Below are 20,820 nucleotides of genomic sequence, written 5' to 3'. Positions count from 1 at the left end.
ATCTCACAATTTAAGAAATATATTGCTAATTTCCTTCCAAAGTGGACAGTAACTCATGTTTCCCCAAGCACTCATCCTTACGGTACCCACTAGTAACAGCATGGCATTCTGAGAATAGCCTTTTTATACTTAGGAGAAAGTGAGGACTGCAGATGCTGGAGTTCAGAGTTGAGAGTGTGGTGCTGGAAAAGCTCATCAGGTCACCCCTTTGGGCTTATGCCCGAAACATCAATTCTCCTGCTCCTCAGATGTTGCCTGACCTGCTGTACTTTTCCAGCAACACACTCTCGACGTTTTATTCTCAGTCTTGGTTTTCTGTCAATTGACCAATCCTTAATTCATGTGGTTATATTATTTCCAATTCTATATGATCTGATTTTGTTCACTAGCCTTCTGTGCGGAACCTTAATGATAGCCTGAACATTCAAATGCACCATATCCATTGGCTTCATCCCTTATTTATTCTGATTACTACATATTCAAAAAACCCTGACAGGCGCATCAAACATTGCTTCCCTTCCATAGAACTGTGTTGACTCTGTCAAATCTTACCGTTAGTTTCTAAGTGATCCAAATATCGCATCTTTTATAATAGATTCTTGCACTTTTCCTACAGCAGATATCAAGTTAACCAGTGCCTCTTTTTCTGCAATAGTGAGGGGACTTCTGCTACCTTCCAATCTCTTACGGAAACTTTGCTATGAACATTTTGGGAGATAACCACTAAAGTAGCCACTGAGTTTGTTAATTAGCCCTTTCTCCTTGCACAGTACTAGACCTAAAGTAGCCCATTGTCTAATTGATTCCTCAACATACTACTTTTAGAAAATTATTTTGAAAGCATTCCAAGAATTTGTCCTCCAATACATTCTTATTAATTAGGTTTACCCAGTCTTTATGGACATTGAAGTCCCCCATAATTGCTGTGTTACATACAATTCTAATTTCCTAATTTATATCACGTCCTATTTTACCTTAGAGAGAAGGTGGCTGAGAGGAGATTTGGTAAAGGTTTTCAAAATCTTGAATGGACTAGACAAAGTAGATAGGGAGAAGCTGTTTCCACGTGTAAAAGGGACAACCAGGAGAGGGGATAGATTTAAAGTGATATGCAAATGAAGCAAGAGTGTTGTGAGAAAAGAACATCAATGGTCTGGAATGCACTGCCTGGAAATGTGGTGGAGGCTGGTTCAATTGAGGTGTTCAAGAGGGCATTGAGTGATTAATTGGATAGAAATGATGTACAGAGATTTGGAGCAAAGGCAGGAGATTGGCACTAGGCATTGGAACCAGTACAGACACGATGGTTAAATGGCCTCCTTCTGCACTGTTACAAACCTGTGATTATCCTGTACTACTCCTGTGTGTTCTTCAAGTTAACTTTTTTGACCAAACCTTTGCTCACTCCTTCTTCACGTTCCTTTGTCCCAGTGTTACCATTTCATGGATCGTACCTCTGTGAAGTGCCATGGGACAACTTTCAGACACTGTGTTCTTTGCCTGTTGATGTTGCTGGTGGGGAGAAGTGTACTCTTTCTTCGCGAGATACTGACAAGCTAACACATGGATCAAAATTCCTGTCAGCTTGAGAAGTGGATGGCTGGTGCTGAAACCATCTATACCACATACAAGATCCATGAGCATACAAGATAATACATGGCTTGGAAAGGGTGGACGCTAGGAATTTTTTTTCGTTAGGCGAAGAGACTAGGACCCGTGGACACAGCCTTAAAATTAGCAGGGGTCAATTCAGAACAGAAATGCGGAGACATTTCTTCAGCCAGAGAGTGGTGTGCCTGTGGAATTCATTGCCGCAGAGTGCAGTGGAGGCCGGGATGCTAAATGTCTTCAAGGCAGAGATTGATAGATTCTTGATGTCATGAGGAATTAAGGGCTACGGGGAGAATGCGGGTAAGTGGAGTTGAAATGCCCGTCAGCCATGATTGAATGGCGGAGTGGACTTGATGGGCCGAATGGCCATACTTCCACTCCTATGTCTTAAGGTCTTATGGTCTTATAGGTTGCTTTAATCTCTTTACCCAAAGAGTGGTGAAATGTGTAATTTGCTAACACAAGGAGTGCATTGTCCAGATGTATTTTAAGGGGGAACCTGATTTACACATGAGGAAGAAAGGAAAAGAAAGTGGTGCTCATACAGTTAATGGGGTTAAACCTAAATATTGGCATTGACCAGACAAGTTGAATAGCGTGTTTCTGTGCTGTACCTTCTGTTTAACAATTGCCTTGTGCAAATCCCTGTATCTATGATATAAGGAAAACAAAACTGAAAATTCTTGGAGAAAAGCCTATAAATGGAGAAAGAATTTTCCATTGCTTGATTCAATCATGCAGGAAGCTGATTGACAGACTGAGCCTTGCAAAGTTTCTCAAATTTTGAAGATTTATTTCAACACTTAACATCAGAAATCCATCAGTCATAAAAAACAGCTGGAGAAAATCTTATTTTCTTTATAGGGGTGAAGAAAGGTGACAGAGTTGCCATATATTTACCAGTGATCCCAGAGCTGATATATGCAATGCTGGCATGTGCAAGGATAGGAGCGGTGCACTCAGTGGTGGTAAGTATGCCCTGATGCCTTTGTTATCAAACAGCACAACTAAAACCAGATTGCCTGGTTGTTTAACTCATTGTCTCAGATAATCCAGTCTCCAGCTCACTGGAGACTGGACATACAACCTAAACTCTGAGCCAGGGTACCATGCAAGTGGCAACATACTGACCTCTGTGGGAATTGTCTGGGAAATGTGTGCGTAGGTATAACAGGGTGCCAAATAGGTAGGACGATGGGTGGGTATGCTCCCAGTACTGCATAGGTAGGGTACCAGGTGAGTAGGGCTTCAAGGTAAGAAGGCTCTCAATGTGAAAGATATGTAGGGTATCAAGAGGATAGAGATCCATAGTGAAACCTGGAAAGGGTGCCAGGTAATTGATAGAATGTGAAGTATTTACATAATTGCAGTTAACCCCTCTGAATTCTTTGATTTAAATCAAGGTTCTAGGTCCATGGGACCTGCATAGCAGAATCTTCAATTGCTTGGTCAATTTCCCTTGGGAGTATTGGGGATTTCACCAGGTTGAAACATGCAACTCCCAACTAAGCTGTAACAATCACAATCTAGCCATTCGAAAGTCTGGGCTAATATTTTGCCTTTCATCTGAACATGTGGACTTGGACATGACCTCAGCTACACAATTTATTCTCGTGGATAATACTCTCACCGAAATGTTGTGTCTGATTTGCTAATTAAACAGCAGTGGATGTAGGTTTGCTCACTGGGCTGGAAGGTTCATTTCCAGACGTTTTGTCAACCTACTAGATAACTTCTTTAGTGGGCCTCAGGTGAAGCAATGCTGAAAATTCCTGCTTTCTACTTATATGTTTGGGTTTCAAAGAACTTTCAGGAAAAAAGTAGGAACTTTCAGCATTGCTTCGCCTGAGGCCCACTGAAGATGTTACCTGGTAGGATAACGAAATGTCTGGAAATGAACCTTCCTGCTCCAGCGAGCAAACCTACATCCAGAACCTCAACCTGAGCTATAAATCTTCTCAAAGCTCGCTTAAACAGCAGTAGCCAATATTTTATGTGTTTGTGATTTAGTTTGCAGGTTTCTCAGCTGAATCTCTGTGTGAGCGAATATTAGATTCACAATGTGTATTACTGGTTACTGCAGGTAAGGACACAATCCCTCCTGTGCAGTAATTTACTGTCCTGACCCTAATCCTAGTCAGTTGCTGTACCTGTTGTGCTAGAAACCCTGATGGATGTTGGCTAGTCATGGCTCTCTTTTCTGTAATTCAGATGGTTTCTACAGAGGAGAAAAGCTGGTAAACCTAAAGCAGATCGCAGATGATGCCTTGGAGAAGTGCAAAGACAAGTGAGATTTCTGCGAGACACCCTTTTGAGCTTTACTGTGTTAAGTTACTTTTTGAGAGAGACAGCCTCACTGAGGACCGGCACCGGCGAATATATTGAATACCATAAGTCATGGAACTAAATGGATCTCCCTAGATGGACCATTCAGATCAAGACATTTAAATGCTATATTTAATTTTAAATGTTTCACACACTGCTAATGAAAATTGTATGAATTTCCAATTTAAGATCCTAATTCTTTAATCTAAAGATTACAAAATTACTTAGAGGAAAGTCTTTTCTCAAAACCTTCTTTCCCCTTTGTTTATAATTAATTAAAACAAAAGGCGAAGTAATGTTGGTCGTGTGGCTACTGTTACCCAGAAGAGCACTGTAATAGATGACAAAACGGCATAAGAACTGGTAAGAGTGGATTTGATTATGCAGATGTGATACGTAGATTGCCCTTTATTGATTTATTTTATTCACTCATGGGATGTGTTCATTACTGGCTGGGCCAGCATTTATTGTCCAGTCCTAGTTATTGGCGAACTGCTTGTTGGTCCCACTGCATTCCATGTGCTGTCGGTACACTCATAATGCTGCTGGTGAGCAAGTTCCAAGATTTTGACCTCGCAATACTGAAGGAACACTGATATATTTCCAAGTCAGGTTTGTGAGTGGCTTGGAGATGATCTTGTACCTGGTGATGTTCCCATGTCCTTGTCCTTCCAGATGACAGTGAGTTTGGAAGGTGCTGTTTAAGGATATTGATGAAATTTGAATCATGCCTATTCATATGTACTTCTTTGCTTCATCGGTGAGTCACATTGGCTCCTGCACATCACAATCCTGTTATCATGTTTAATTTTGTTGAGTGGATTTTTGGTCTCTAAGAAAGGCTAAAGTTATGGATTATGTAGCCAGGAAAATGGAGTTAAGACTTGGATTAGATCAGCCATGATATTATTGAATGGCAGAGCAGGCTCAATGGTCTTCTGTTTTTCATGATCTTTTGTCTTCTCCTGCCCATTTATCCTGACTCAGTCATTTCTGCACATTACGTTTGAGTTGCTCTGACTTCCTTATTTTGATCAGGTGTTGGGAGAGCATATCTATGTAGCATAGTTTCCATTTTAAATGCTTGCTAAAATAAGTATGTAAGTTAGCTTGTTGAACCTGAAGGCTTGTTTTCAGACATTTCGTCACCATAATAGGTAACATCATCAGTGAGAGTCTCTGGTGATGTCCCACCTCTCTATTCATAGGGTTTGGTCTCTGAAGGTGGGTGATCCTCAAAAATATTAAATAAAAAATGTAAACACTCCCACCCATTCCTACCGCTTGCATTAGTGGTATTTGATGTATTGGCCATTATTTGATTGTTTGGTGTAGTGCAAGTAACTGGGAAGCACTGACATGATCATATCACAAGGTTAAGGTTCTAGGGACATGGGTTCAAATATGACCATGGCAGGTGATGAGATTTGAAGTCAATAATAATCTGGAACTTTAAATAAGTGCTATTCTAACAACAATCATATAATCACTGACAATTGTAAAAATCTATCTGTTTCACTAATGAAATTTATGGAAGAAAATCTATCATACTACATGATTCCAGACCCCACAGCAATGTGGTTGACTCTTAACTGTCCTCTGGGCAATTAGGGATGGGTAATGAATGCTGTTCCATCCAGCGACACCAATATCCTGTGAATAAACTAAAAGAGCCACAAAAACAATTGCCTTGACATCAAGACCACATTTGACTGAGTCATCAAGAAGCCCTAACAAAACTGGAGTCAATGGGGGTCAGGGGAAAACTCACCATTGATTGGAGTCATACCTGGTACACAGGAAGATGATTATGGTCATCTCAGTTCAGGACATCACTGCAAGAGTTCCTCAGGGTAGTGTCTTAGGCCCACCTTCAGCTGCAAGAAAGTGAGGACTACAGATGCCGGGGATCAGAGCTTAAAAATGTGCTGCTGGAAAAGCGCAGCAGGTCAGGCAGCATCAAAGGAGAAGGAGAATCGACGTTTCAGGCATAAGCCCTTCTTCAAGGGCTTATGCCTGAAATGTCGATTCTCCTTCTCCTTTGATGCTGCCTGGCCTGCTGCGCTTTTCCAGCAACACATTTTTAACCACCTTCAGCTGCTTCATCAATAACCTCTTCTCCATCATAGGGTCAGAAGTGGGGATGTTTGCTAATGACTGCACAATGTTCAGCAGTGTTCGCGATTCCTCAGATACTGAAGTAGTTGATGTCCAAATACAGCAAGACCAGAATTCCACTTGTCTGGATGAACACAAGTCAAACAATATTCAATAAGCTCAATGCCATCCAAGACAAAGCAGCCCATTGAGTGACAGCCCATCCATACCTTCAACATCCACTCTTTCCACTACTAACAGACAATAGCGGTAATGTGTGTTATCCACAAGGTACACTAAAGTAATTTGCCGAGTTTCCTTTAACAGCATCTCCCAAGTCCACAAACTCTACCATCGAGAGGCAGCAGATAGATTGGAACAGCGCCATCTGCAAGTCCCCCTCTGAACCCCTCACCATCCTGATTTGGAACTAGATTGCATTTCCGTCAGGGTCATTCTGTCAATGTTGCGGAACTCCCATCAAAATGGTACTATGTGTGTACCTACACCCTAGGAACTGCAGCAGTTCAAAGAAGGCAGCTCACCACCAGTTTCTCCAGAGCAATTAGGGATGGGCAATAAATGCTGAAAGTGAGGTCCATATCCCATTAACAAATTTAAAAAAAGGAAGTCCTGCTACAACAAGAATATATTACATTTATCATTTCATTTAAATATGAATCACTCTTTACAAATGTATTTATAATTTATTTCAGAGAAAACTTTATTCTGAAAAAGTGCATTGTGGTACAACACCTTGGTGATCAAGTGGGAAACAACCATGAACAGGAGAGTTGTAACATCCTGCAGGTAAATACCGATTCAGTAAAAGAAAAATGGTGATTAAGTGATGATGGCGTGAAACAAAAATATATGAAATTTTCGATAGTGAAACTATTTGGTCCTTCAGGTATGCCCCTTCCACACATTCATACATGATGGTCTCAGTTTATAGGCCGCACACCATTTATCCTCCCTCCCTAATCAAAGATCTCAATACTCTGTTCTGGCTTTCTGCTGAACAGTGAGTATTTTTCCAGTCCATATGATGCCAGATCAACGAGTAAACAATTTTATTTCTTTACCACTCTTTGATTTGGAATTATTATTTTTCTATTTACTTTTCACTACTGTCTCTGGTAGATCCTAATTCTGTTACTGGACTGTGATTGTAGTAACAACAGTTGCAGTTGATACTTTACTTTAGTGGTTGTTACTGAAATTTGTACTTTGCCAATAGGTTTTGGTTATTAATCTGTTGCTGGGTGTTATAAGCTACTCCTGTCCTTGACTAGTCTCTACAGTATTCAGCTCAAAGCAAACTTTACTGTATCCAGATCAATCTATCTATTTATAATTCTGGAATTCAGTTGTCATCTTATGGTGATCAGTTAACCTTGCACAGACCAGTCAGGCAACACAACCAAGATCTTCCATCTCATTCCTTTCCATAGCTGCATCATTTTTGCTGAAAATAGAACATGTTTTAGTTGAGAGTTTGACCTGTAACTCTTTCAACATAGCAAGCTCCCAGTCTCAATTTGTTGTCGTTACAATGAAGAGTCATGAATTCACGGCACCAGATGGGGAATACTGCATTGTCCTGAATGACATTCCTTAGCCTCCAAGTTTTGGAATAGCATAAATGAAGACTGAGAACAGTTCAGTGTCTGTCTGATAAATGACGTTAATGGCAAGTAAATCTTACAGGATCTGTAAAAAGTGTGCAACTGTCTCCTTCAGATTTTCTTGTGTATCCTTTGGCCAGGCAAAGCTTTATGCCAGGGCTGGAAGTTGAAGGATAAAATGACACTTCTCATTCTGCACTTTATGTGGCAGCAAAATGTTAACTTGAGAAATATGGTAATGCTCTAATTTTTTCCTCATAGTTATTCTGGAACTGTGAAACAGATATATGCTGGGATGCACTAATGAAAGATGTGAGTGAGCATTGCGAACCAGAATGGGTTGATGCTGAACATCCACTCTTCATCCTCTACACAAGTGGATCAACAGGAAAACCCAAGGCAAGCCTTCTATGTAAAACCCAAAATGAAGTGTCTAGTGTTAGGTCTGAGTCCAAAACTAAACAACACTTGCTGAACAACCCTGAGTGTGCAATTAGCTACAACTAATTGTTTAAGATTTAAGGTCACCAATTTAGCTGATAAGTTGCTGGAAACAGCACACATTCATACATACCTATTACCTATATTCATACATACAAACCTGCCTTCTGCAAGCATTTTTTAAAATTGCCTGGGTGCTTGGGGAACCTGATATTTCTGATGAAGGGCTTATGTCCGAAACGTCAATTATCCTTCTCCTTGAATGCTGCCTGACCGGCTGTGTTTTTCCAGCACCACACTCTTCGATTCTGAACTCCAATAAATGCAGATCTAGCCAGTAACGTTCTTTGAATGAATAGAAAAGTAAAATAAGTGAAATTAGGAAAATTGTTTTCACACAGTGAGTGGTTCGGGTCTACAGTGTGCAAAGGCAGATTCCATTTAGAATTTCAAGAGGCTGTTAATTTGCATACAACAATGTGGGGGGTTACAGGGAGAAGGCAGGAGAATGGTAATAAATGAAATGCTCATTTGAAGACAGTAAAACAAAATGGGCCGAATAGCCTCACCCTGAACTGGAACAATTCTGATTCTGTAAGTTCACCAGAAGTGAACATTACTGACAATAACTTTTGGTTTGCTTTTATTCTAGGGTGTACTGCACACTGTTGCAGGCTATTTAATTTACACTGCGGTCAGTTTTAAATATGTCTTTGATTACCATGACGATGATGTCTACTGGTGCACAGCTGATATTGGATGGATTACTGGACACTCCTATGTTATCTATGGTCCACTGGCGAATGGTGCGACATGTGTTCTTGTGAGTGGAGACAGTATTCAGAGTATTTGTTAGAGTAGAGAATTCACTCTGGACAGGTTTGATCATATATTGCAGGTAAAAGCCTCCATCTTGCTGAGGTAATGTTTTCTATTTGAAGGGTCTGAATCGTTTGGCATCATTCCAGCCAAAGAGACAACCCACTCTAAGGCCTCAGGTTTGGTTATAAACTGTGCAAAATGGTTTAAGGAGTTACATCTGGTGGGGGGGAGGGGGGGAGGGGGAGCGGTGTTGGTCAGTATCACAGATCCGAGCTTTCCTGGTCCCATGGGTAGTGGGGAAAGAAGGCGGAATTGGTTGGGGGGGGGAGTGGGGAGCGGGGAGGTTTTATATACCTACAATCGAGGAAGCTTTCCATGGGATACAGATCAGCTACCCTCTCTTCATAGGTGGGTATCCAATTTAAACCATTAAGGCCAATGATGAAGGGGATTTATCTGGAGCTCCCTAGCACTTTGCCAGTGACCGTATAGCTGCCCACCCTCTGCTCTGTGAAGTAACCACCAGATCAACGGAGCAATCCTTCCTGTGCTGGCTGGTGGATATCGGGGAGGGGGAGAGGCAAGGAGTCCATGCCCTATGACTAGAGGAAGGAAAGACCACAGCTATTACCCCTCAGAGATCTTGCCACACAATTTCATGCAGCCTTCCCCCCACCCCCCGCCCACCCCATAAAATGATTACTGATGTGCGTCCTTCAGAGGGTACCCCCATCTTGGCATGTCCTGACCACCTCAGACCTGCCCGTAAATGGATACTTTAAAAATCGCGGAATTGTGGGAATATCGAATGATGCAGCAGAGGACAAGCAGGCATTCTGCCTTTACGGCCCCCATGAAAGTGAACAAAAAAAAACTTTCCGGCTGCTTTCTGAACACTCTGTGGAGGAAGACATGAATGTCTGGTACAGAACATGGGGTAACTTGAGAAGTGCAGCCTTTGGCAATTCAGTGGGTAGTGAGGTACCCTTCCCCACCCCCTAATGTCCAATAACTGTCCACCTGTATTTTGGGTGAGGAACACTAGTTGCAGATGGCTGTCATCATTCAGAAGCAAGGCCTGAAGCACATGCCGAACATGTGTTGTACCACTCAAGTTATTTTAACATTTTCTCAATCAAAATGCTTGGCTTATTTAGAAACAGGTTCATTAATTACATGACATTCCTGATAAAGGGCTTATGCCCAAAAAGTTGACTCTGCTGCTCTTCAGATGCTGCTTGACCTGCTGTGCTTTTCCAGTGCCACACTTTCCGACTCTGATCTCCAGCATGATGACACCAAAATTGGAGGTGTAGTGGACAGTGAAGAAGGTTACCTCAGATTACAACAGGATCTTGATCAGATGTGCCAGTGGGCTGAGGAGTGGCAGATGGAGTTTAATTTGGATAAATATGAGGTGCTGCATTTTGGGAAAGCAAATCTTAGCAGGACTTATACATTTAATGGTAAGGTCCTAGGGAGAGTTGTTGAACAAAGAGACCTTGGAGTGCAGGTTCATAGCTCCTTGAAAGTGGAGTCACAGGTAGATAGGATAGTGAAGAAGGCCTTTGGTATGCTTTCCTTTATTGGTCAGAGTATTGAGTACAGGAGTTGGGAGGTCATGTTGCAGCTGGACACGACATTGGTTAGACTTCAGTTGGAATATTGTGTGTACTTCTGGTCTCCTTCCTATCAGAAGGATGTTTTGAAACTTGAAAAAGTTCAGAAAAGACTTACAAGCATGTTGCCAGGGTTGGAGGATCTGAGCGACAGGGAGAAGCTGAACAGGCTGGGGCTGTTTTCCCTGGAGCGCCGAGGCTGAGGGGTGACTTTATAGAGATTTATAAAATCATGAAGGACATGGATCGGGTAAATAGACAAAGTTTTTTCCCTGGGGTTGGGGAGTCTAGAACTAGAGGGCATAGGTTTAGGGTGAGAGGGGAAAGATAAAGAAGAGACCTAAGGGGCAACGTTTTTGCACAGAGGGTGGTACGTGTATGGAATGAACTGCTAGAGGAAGTGGCGGAGGCTGGTACAATTGCAACATTTAAGAGGCATTTGGATGGGTATATGAATAAGAAGGGTTTGGAGGGATATGGGCCGGGTGCTGGCAGGTGGGACTAGACTGGGTTGGGATATCTGGTCAGCATGGATGAGTTGGACTGAAGGGTCTGTTTCCATGCTGTACATCTCTGTGACTCTATGACTCTATCTGCAATCTTCACTTTCTCCTGCTTCAATAAAGTCATGTAAATAGGAACAAGGGAACACATAGGAAATTTAGCTAAATAAAAGAGTCAGTAGTATTTATTCTTTCTTCTCCTTGGATCTCCCTATTTGAAGCTTGATTGCTTGAGAGAGGGAGGGAGCAGGAATTCAGCCTGATCCTCATGTTCTTCAAAGTGCCTTCTGTAGCCCTTTACAGAGCTGTACAAGAAGGTGACCTGGAGAGTGGATGAGGTGACCTACTGATCCTGCCAGATCTGAAATAGGATCAAAGGTTACTGTTTGCACCTTATGAATTCTCAATTCTAAATTCTTAGCTCACAAAATGGTAGGGTGACTGCCTAGAGGCTGGGTTCCATGAGAAGTTTCACTATAAAACCAGAGGACACTACTACTAGATTTGAGAAAGATTTTTTAATATTATGCACATGAATTGGATGATTTTCCAACGGTCGTATTTTGATTAAATTTCTTTCTCTGTTTTAGTTTGAAGGTCTCTTACTCTATCCACATGTCGGGAGGCTGTATGAAATGATTGAAAAGTATAAAGTGACAAAGCTTTACACAGCGCCCACAGTGATTAGGATGCTGATGAAGTTTGGAGAGGAACCAGTGAGAAAGTAAGAAAGTTAGGAAACTGCTTTGAAGTATTCACTGAATGCGTGAAGCATGAAGTGCCGCTAAGTAAAGCTGTGCTAGTTACATGCAGTGAGCTTATTGCAATTTGAATCTTCTAGAGCGTTCTGAGGATTGGTCAAATGAGGAGCTCCTGTATTCTGCCTTTATTGCATGTGTGGGGGATAAAAACTAAGACAGGCTGGCTGAGCCAGAAAACTTGTTTCTATGTAATTCAAAGCTATATATTTGTGTTGGATCCCTGGAACAGTCTAGCATAATCTAAATACTTGAAATTAAGTAGCATTTAAATATCTATAGGAGTTTTCCGAAGTGTTTGAAGTTATAGATGATGATGTTTCTTGGATTTTGATTTCAGTATGGAGGGATTCATCAAATCTGTTGAAATGATGATGCTTTTTGAGAACTAACTAGAGCCATACCAGAGCATAGTATGGCCTACAGCTTTGGTCCCCATTTACTAAATATAGTGATGGCTTCGCTTTCTTTCTCAATTATCTGTCTGCACCTAAGAACAGGTGCTCCTTTTTTTCAATCTTTCTGTCTTCTTTTCATCTTTTTGCCTGTCCTCCTCCCTTGTCTATTCCCCACCTTTTCTCTCTGTAGAGTTACAATGGTTGTCAGTATCTCACCAGGAACTCACCCCCATGAGCTGAAACACTAACTATCAACTAACAGGACAACCCAGTGAGCTCTTAGAAATGTCCATCCGGACACTCTTCCGGTGGAGATCACTGGATGATAACCAACTGTGAGAAAACTTACTTCAACCAATGAGAAATTCTGCTTTTGTCAAGATATCACAACCGTTTCAGAACGTGTTCAGTTTTGCACATTAGAAGAAAAGACATTTCAGTAAGGAGAATGATACTTTACATGGTAATTCTGATTATCTTACATACCATTTGTTAACAAACTCTGACATCTAACAGAAACTTGTTTGATTCTACTTAGTGTAGCTTTGCAAGGTGACCATTGTAGAATTAAAGTTATGGGTCTGGTATTTATTATTTGTGAAGAGCACATTTAAAACAAACCATTCTGTCCAACTGAAATAATCATAAAATTGTGCCACAAGATTGAATCATGACTTCCCTTGTCAACACTGATAGCCTTGCTATAATCTTTATATTTACTTTCTCCATTCTCTATTGCAAACAAATTGTCCTTTCCTTTACAGATTTCAAAGGACCTCTGTCCATAATGATACTTCAAGCTTTAATTTAGTTTCCAATTTAAGTCTTTACTTCCTCCTTCTGAATGTCCAATTTCTGCTAGATTGTAACATCATTCTTTAAGTGTTGCGTGTAATTTAAAAATCTTCTTTCTTCCTCCATGAGACGTTCTTTTCACTTGACTGCTTCAGGTTTGATCTCAAGTCTTTGAGGATCCTAGGCTGTGCTGGAGAGCCCATTAACCCCGAGGCTTGGACATGGTATCATCGTGTCATTGGTAATGGCAAGTGTCCAATCGTGGATACCTTCTGGCAGACTGAAACGGTAAACATTCCTGTGAAAGAGACATCCTCACATTTTGTTTCAAAGGGAAGAGACTTAGGAGAGAGGCATGCTATTTTGGCCCAGTATTGTGAGATGCAAAGAAAGCTATCTGGATGTTAGGGGTTAAATTATGAGGAGAGATTATATAAATTAGGCCTGTTTTCTCCAGACTTTAGAAGACTAAGGGATGATCTCATCCAAGTCTTCAAGATATTAACAGGAAAGGTTTATAAAGATATTAGGGAGCACTTCGACAGATGTTTGGAACTCTCTTTCACAAATGGCAATTGACTCTGCATCAGTTGTTAATTTTAAATCTGAGATGGATAATCTTTTGTTAAACAAAATTATTAAGGGATATGAGCCAAAGGCAGGTGTAGGGAGTTAGACCACAGATCAGCCACAAGTTCAAGGGCGGTTTCATAGTTTCATAGTAATAGAAGCAGGAGTAGGCCATTTGGCCCATCGAGCCTGCTCTGCCATTCATGAAGATCATGGCTGATCTATCCATCATCTCAGCTCCTCCTACTTGCATTATCCCCATTACCCTTAGTTCCCCTATTATGCAAAATTCATCCAACTGAGTTTTGAATATATTTAATTCCATAGATTCACTGCTCTCTAGGAAAAGCAGTTCCTCCTCATCTCTGTCCTAAATCTACTCCCCGCTAATCTTGAGGCCATGTCCCTTTGTCCTGGTCTTACCCGCCAGTGAAACAACTTGCCTGCCTCTATCTTATCTATATGATTCCCTCTCACTGTTCTAAATTTTAGCGAGTACAGTCCTATGCGGCTCAATCTCTCCTCATAGCATAATCCCCTCATCTCTGGAATCAACCTGGTGACCCTCTCTGCACTGCCTCCAAAGCCAGTATACCCTTCTTCAAGTAAGGAGAGCTGTGCACAATACTCCAGGTGCGGCCTCACCAATACATTCTACAATCGCAGAAGAACCTCCCTGCTCTTAAGTTCAAATCCTGTAGCAATGACAGTCAATATTCCATTTACCTTCCTGATTACCTGTTGCACCTGCAAATCAACTTTTAGTGATTCATGTACGAGTACTCCTGTGTCCCTCTGCACAACAGCATGCTGCAATCTTTCACCATTTAAATAATACTCTGACCTACTTTTTTTTTACTTCTAAAATGGATAACCTCACATTTACCAACATTGTACTCCAGCTGCCAGACCCTTGCCCACTCACTTAACCTATCTAAATCTCTCTGCAAACCCTCCACACCCTCTGCAGTTTGCCTTTCCGCTCAATTTAGTGTCGTCAGCAAAATTGGCTATGTTACATTCAGACTCCTCTTCCAAATCATTTATATAGATAATGTACAGTTGCAGGCCCAACACCAACTCCTGGGGCACCCCACTCACCACTGATCTCCAACCAGACAAACACCCATTTAGACCAACTCTCTGCTTTCTATTGGTTAACCAATCCTCTATCCATGCTAGTACATTGCCCGCAACTCCATGCATTCTTATTTTATGGATGAGTCTTTTATGTGGCACCTTATCCTTCTGGATATCCAAGTATACAACATCCACCTGTTCCCCTCCATCTACTGCATTTGTCACATCCTCAAACATGGCCTTCCCTTCCTGAATCCATGCTGTGTCTGCCTGATGGTGCCCTTTCCTTCCAGATGTCTCACAATTTCTTCTTTAATGATAGCCTCCAGCATTTTCCCGACTATGGTTACATGTCTTTTGCCTACACCCATTTTAAACCATTCACTGTCTTCCAGTCCACCGGGATGTGCCCAGAGTCCAGTGAATGTTGGTAACTTACCACTAATGCATCTACTATAACTCCTGCCATTTCTTTCAGCACCCTAGGATGCATTTCAGCTGGACCAAGGGACTTATGTACCTTTAAACCATCAAGTTTGCCCAACGCAACCCCTTTAGTGATAACAATTGAATTGAGGTCCTCACCTCCTATCGTATTCTTAATCTCAGTCTTCGGCATGTTAAATACATCTTCCACTGTGAAAACTGTCACAAAATATTTAGTCAATGCCTCAGTTGTTTCAGCATTACCCAATATTAATTCCCCTTTCTCATCCTGCAAGGGACCTATGTCCACTTTAGCCATCCTTTTCCATTTTATATATTTATAAAAATTTTTCATACCTGTTTTTATATTCTATGCTAATTTGCCTTCATAATCTATCTTTCCTTTCTTTGTTGCTTGCTTTGTGGTTTTCTGTTGCTTTCTAAAGTTTTCCCAATCTTCCTGTTTCCCACTACTCTCTGCTACTTTGTAAGCCTGAGCTTTTAATTGGATGCCTTCCTTTATTTCCTTAGTTATCCAAGGCTAGTTCTTCCAACCGTTGCTATCCTTGTTTTTGACTGGAATATACTTTCCTTGAACACTGTGAAACATCTCTTCGAAAGTCCTCCACTGTTCCACCATATAACTTGTGTTCCCAGTCTAATTGAGCCAGCTTCTTCCTCATCCCATTATAGTCTCCCTAGTTTAAGCAAAACACTCTGGTTTTAGATGATACTATTTCATCCTCCATTTCCATCTAAAATTCGATCATCCTGTGATCACTCTTTTCGAGAGGTTCCTTAACAACGCGATCACGAATTGTACCTGTCTCATTACACAGGACAAGATCTAAGATTGCACACTCCCATGTGATATCCTATTCAAGAAAGTTATCACAGATGAGTTCTAAGGACTCCTCTTCAAGACTGCCTCTACTGACCTGATTTGACCAATCAATATGCAGATTAAAGTCCCCATGACTACTACTGTTCCATTCTTAAATGTGTCAGATATTTCTTTATTGATCGCCTATACCACTATAGCATTATTATTGGGTGGCCTATAGACTACTCCCACCAATGACTTCTTCCCTATGCTATTCCTGATCTCCATCCAAATGGATTCAACATTCTGTTGCTTAGATTCTATATTGTGTCTCCCTATTGCCCTAATCTCATCCTTAATTAAGAGCACAAATGACCTACTCCTGCTCCTAAGCTTCCATGTTCCTTAAGAAGGCAAAAATATTTCTTTATAACATGACTGCAGCCTCCACATTTCATTCTGTGGAGTAAATAACACATTGGCCTAGATTTCCTACTATTTGGAATCAGGGAAGGCAGTGGTGGGGATAGAATCAGCTTCCCATCAAGATGGTGATGCCCATTGAGGATCTCAAAGTACAATGTAAGAAATGGAAAATATAGTTCATTCTCCAAATAATTCTCTCCAAACCTCTTCTCTGGTAAAGGTAGAATGGTACAGAGTCGAGAACAGCCAAGTTCTACTCTTGATCCATTCTGAGTGAGCTGCTGTGTCTTGAGTACTTTAGCCTTGACTTCATAAGGTAAGGAGGACAAGTTTGTCCAGAACATTATGGTTCTGTGAAGTGCTGCTAAGTGACCATGTGTATGAAACTGGTTCATTGTGATCTTAATTGGTGAGGCGGTGGACAGTGGATATAGTCTTGTCTCTTGGCAGGGATCTGTGTTTCAGGTATTGGCTGTAGAAAATTGGAAGGGGAGGGAACACAACAACAATAATATAATAAAGTATGAAAATATCTAAAAGATATATTTCCTATCTTACACAGTTATAAAGCTGATTTTTTTTCATATTTTCTAAAACAAGAATGGGAGCAACAATAGTGCAGGGACCTGCAACATCTTTCAGTTGTTGCTCATTCTATCTCTACAGGAATAGAGAGTGGAAAGGTGGCACTCTTACTATCCAAGGGAGTTGGGACTTTCCTTGTAGCTGAAGGACCATTACCTTAACATCAGAGCAAGGTTTTAGAAACTGTAATCAGGAAAAAGAAATCAAAGGCAATTAGGAAGTTTTGAGTTAAAATTAGCCAGCCCACATTTATAAAGATACATTATACTCAACTGATCTCATTGAATTTCACTCATGAAATAACATAAGGCTCTTGAAAGAAGATGCTAAAATACTCAGTACGACCAGCAGCATCCATGGGGAGAGAAACTGAGTGAAAGTTTCAGAATGATGACATTTAATTCTGATCTAAAACCTAGGGTAGAACGTTGCCCCTCCTAGTGCAACACGAACAATAGCAAGAACAGCGGAGTTGAAAAAAAATTAGAATCTCAGTGTTGATAAAAAGTTTTGTGATGTTGCCCTAAGATAAAATGGTGACTGCAGACTCTCACTACTGAGCGGTGACTAAATCATTTCTGTGCATCTTTATCTCATTAACATTCCAACTGTCTTCAATTATATACCATTTCCTGTTTTATTCTCCTTTCCCAGGAAACTAGACAGCACAAATTCCCAACAACTGATTGCTTGCCCTGGCCATCATCTAACTGTGTGTTGAGCTCATTAGTCTGCATGTTCCATGGAAGCCATCTTCCTTGACCCTTAGTCCATGCAAGTTTTCATTGACAAAGCCCCAGCTTCACCATGTTGCTTTCAAACCAAACTCACATGACTTCAGCCCTTCAATACTTTGAAGCTCAGGGTCTCCTATGACTTGTATGCTTCTGCCAGTTTAGTTTGTGCACAGGGACTCACCCACAAGAGTAACATCCTTTTCACGTCCATCATGTTGCACCCATTCAGGATCTTTTAAACTTCATTCAAGGCACTCCTCACTGTAGTGGTTCTGTTCGCTGAGCTGGAAGTTTTTGTTGCAAACGTTTCGTCCCCTGGCTAGGAGACATCATCAGAGCTCTGGAGCCTCCTGCGAAGCGCTTCTTTGATGTTTCTTCCGGCATTTATAGTGGTCTGTCCTTGCCGCTTCCGGGTGTCAGTTTCAGCTGTCCACTGTAGTGATTGGTATATTGGGTCCAGGTCGATGTGTCTGTGACCTGGACCCAATATACCAATCACTACAGTGGACAGCTGAAACTGACACCCGGAAGCGGCAAGGACAGACCACTATAAATGCCGGAAGAAACATCAAAGAAGCGCTTCGCAGGAGGCTCCAGAGCACTGATGATGTCTCCTAGCCAGGGGACGAAATGTTTGCAACAAAAACTTCCAGCTCGGTGAACAGAACCACTACAACAAGCATCCGAGCTACAAATCTTCGCACAAACTTTGAGCACTCCTCACTTTTCTAAACTCCAGTGGAAACATGCTCAGAATGCCCAACCTTTCCTCAGAAGATAACCCGCTTTTCCAGGTATCAAACAAATAAACCTCCTGTGAACTATCTCAAATGCATTACATACTTCATTAAATAGGGAGACCAAAATTGTGCAGAGTATTTGAGGTATGGTCTCACTAATTCCCTGGATAACATTCTTACTTTTTTGTTAAATTCCTTTCGTAATAAAGGCTAGTGTTTGATATGCCTTTCTGACATGTATGCTGGACCTGTATATTAACCTGTTTGTAATTCACTCACTTGAACATCTAGATCCCACTGCGCCTCAGAATTCTGCAATCGTTCTCCACTTAACTAATATTCTGCTTTTATATTCTTCCCACTAAAGTGAACAACAACTTCACATTTTCCCACATTGTACTCCATCTGCCAGATTCTTTTCCACTCATTGAACCTATCTATTTAGCTTTGAAACTGAAATAGATACTGACGATTCAACCGTGATTGGTTAACTATGATTTCCATGTCATTGACCTGAGGTTGTATTTTGATTGGATGTTACTAGGACTGTCTAGATTAGATTAGATTACTTACAGTGTGGAAACAAGCCCTTCAGCCCAACAAGTCCACACCGACCCACCGAAGCGCAACCCACCCATACCCCTACATTTACCCGTACCTAACACGTACAGGCAATTTAGCATGGTCAATTCACCTTACCCGCACATCTTTGGACTGTGGGAGGAAACCGGAGCACCCGGAGGAAACCCACGCAGACACAGGGAGAATGTGCAAACTCCACATAGACAGTTGCCTGAGGCGGGAATTGAACCCAGGTCTCTGGTGCTGTGAGGCAGCAGTGCTAACCACGGTGCCACCGTGCCACCCACCGTGTCAGGCCAATGCGATACACGTGATTGCTAAATACAGCTCACAAAAGATGGCAGGCAGGGGAATCAAGGGATATCTGAGGTAGATGGGAAGATGGAATTTTAAGCATAAACATATCAACCACGATCATGCTAAATTGCTCATAGTAACCAGGGACGTGCAGGCAAGGTGGATTAGTCATGGGAAATGTAGGATTACAGAAATTGAATAGTGGGGGTGGGTCTGGGTGGGATGCTCTTGAGAGAGTGGGTGTGGACTTGATGGGCCGAATGGCCTGCTTCCACACTGTAGGGATTCTATGGTTTATGAATGATAGAGCAGGCTTGAGGGTCCTGATAGCCTGCTCCTTGTCCATATGTTCATGTCTGTAAAATGAGCTTTTGGTGCTTTTCCTATTGGTCAGCCTTTTTACCGTTAAACGCCGAGACTAATGTTTGCAAATCTGTAATGAAAAGCGATCACCATTATCCCTCAATCATTGCAATTCCTTAAAGATCCTAGTATTTCTTTGCTAGATTGCAAGTAGAATAGCACTGCACTGACCAATTAAGAATACTTCTATGTTAGCTAGCATTGAACAAAAGTGTGAACAATCAGAATGTTGCTAAATAGAGTCTGCCCTGTTACTTTGTTGTCTTGTATCTCTGTACAGGGTGGCCCAATGATGACTCCTTTGCCTGCTGCTACACCATTGAAGCCAGGATCAACTGTAAGCTTTACTTTAATGAATTGCATCAATATTTTCTTTCTCGGATATGAGCTCTTTTCCTCCTACCAGAACCAATCTGAAAACTGCATTGTTTGTTTTCCTCCAGACATTTCCATTCTTTGGGGTTCTCCCTGCAATTCTCAATGAGCACGGTGAGGAACTGGAGGGAGAAGCTGAGGGTTACCTGGTAGGTGCTCGGTTCAGCTCTGACAGAGCCTTCCTGAACTTGTGGATTGCTCACTATGCATCTCACACAGCAATGAGGGTTAAAATGATTCTGGTACAGAAAAGTGGTCATAATTCTTCAATCATTTGTAAAAACATACATAAGCTGTTAACTTCTTTGCTGTTGTGTAAGGTTATACCACTTTGATGTGAACATAAAGTCAAAGAAATGGAAAATGGTGGAAATAATTAGTAGGTCAGATCTCATCTTTATGTGGAAAAATAAATTTAATGTCTTAGTTTCTGATGAAAACTCATTAGACAGAAATGCTGACCCTTCTTTCTCTCTCTGCAGGTATTGGTAGAGTTGCTGAGTGTTTCCTGCATTTTCTGTTTTTATTTCAGTGGATGTGATGTACCTGGATTTTAGCAAGGCATTTGATAAGGTTACCCTTGGTAGGCTCATTCAGAAAGTAAGAAGGCCTGGGATACAGGTAAATCTGGCTGTCTGGATACAGAATTGGCTGGCCCATAGAAAACAGAGGGTGGTAGCAGATGGAAAGTATTCAGCCTGGAGCTCAGTGACTACTGGTGTTCTGTAGGGATCAGTTCTGGGACCGCTGCTCTTTGTGATTTTTATAAATGACTTGGATGAGGAGATGGAAGGGTGGGTTAGTAAGATTGCCAATGAC

General features: G+C 41.5%; 1 protein-coding gene across 3 annotated transcripts in view; it reads left to right on the top strand.

Moving 5' to 3' along the window:
- The window catches only part of acss2l (acyl-CoA synthetase short chain family member 2 like), a 75,086-nt gene that overhangs the window by 35,118 nt on the left and 19,148 nt on the right, over positions 1 to 20,820 (top strand). For all 3 annotated transcript variants that reach the window (XM_060823844.1, XM_060823843.1, XM_060823842.1), the window contains 10 exons: positions 2,476 to 2,579; positions 3,622 to 3,694; positions 3,823 to 3,898; positions 6,750 to 6,843; positions 7,923 to 8,060; positions 8,755 to 8,925; positions 11,637 to 11,770; positions 13,153 to 13,285; positions 19,907 to 19,963; positions 20,070 to 20,150. In XM_060823844.1, coding sequence (XP_060679827.1) covers positions 2,476 to 2,579; positions 3,622 to 3,694; positions 3,823 to 3,898; positions 6,750 to 6,843; positions 7,923 to 8,060; positions 8,755 to 8,925; positions 11,637 to 11,770; positions 13,153 to 13,285; positions 19,907 to 19,963; positions 20,070 to 20,150 — 1,061 coding nt within the window. The remainder of the gene's footprint in view (positions 1 to 2,475; positions 2,580 to 3,621; positions 3,695 to 3,822; positions 3,899 to 6,749; positions 6,844 to 7,922; positions 8,061 to 8,754; positions 8,926 to 11,636; positions 11,771 to 13,152; positions 13,286 to 19,906; positions 19,964 to 20,069; positions 20,151 to 20,820) is intronic.

Source organism: Hemiscyllium ocellatum, chromosome 4 (assembly GCF_020745735.1).
Source record: "Hemiscyllium ocellatum isolate sHemOce1 chromosome 4, sHemOce1.pat.X.cur, whole genome shotgun sequence".
In the NCBI taxonomy this organism is placed as follows: Eukaryota; Metazoa; Chordata; class Chondrichthyes; order Orectolobiformes; family Hemiscylliidae; genus Hemiscyllium; species Hemiscyllium ocellatum.
The sequence above is the reverse complement of the archived record's forward strand: the minus strand, read 5'-3'. Positions and strand labels throughout refer to the sequence as shown.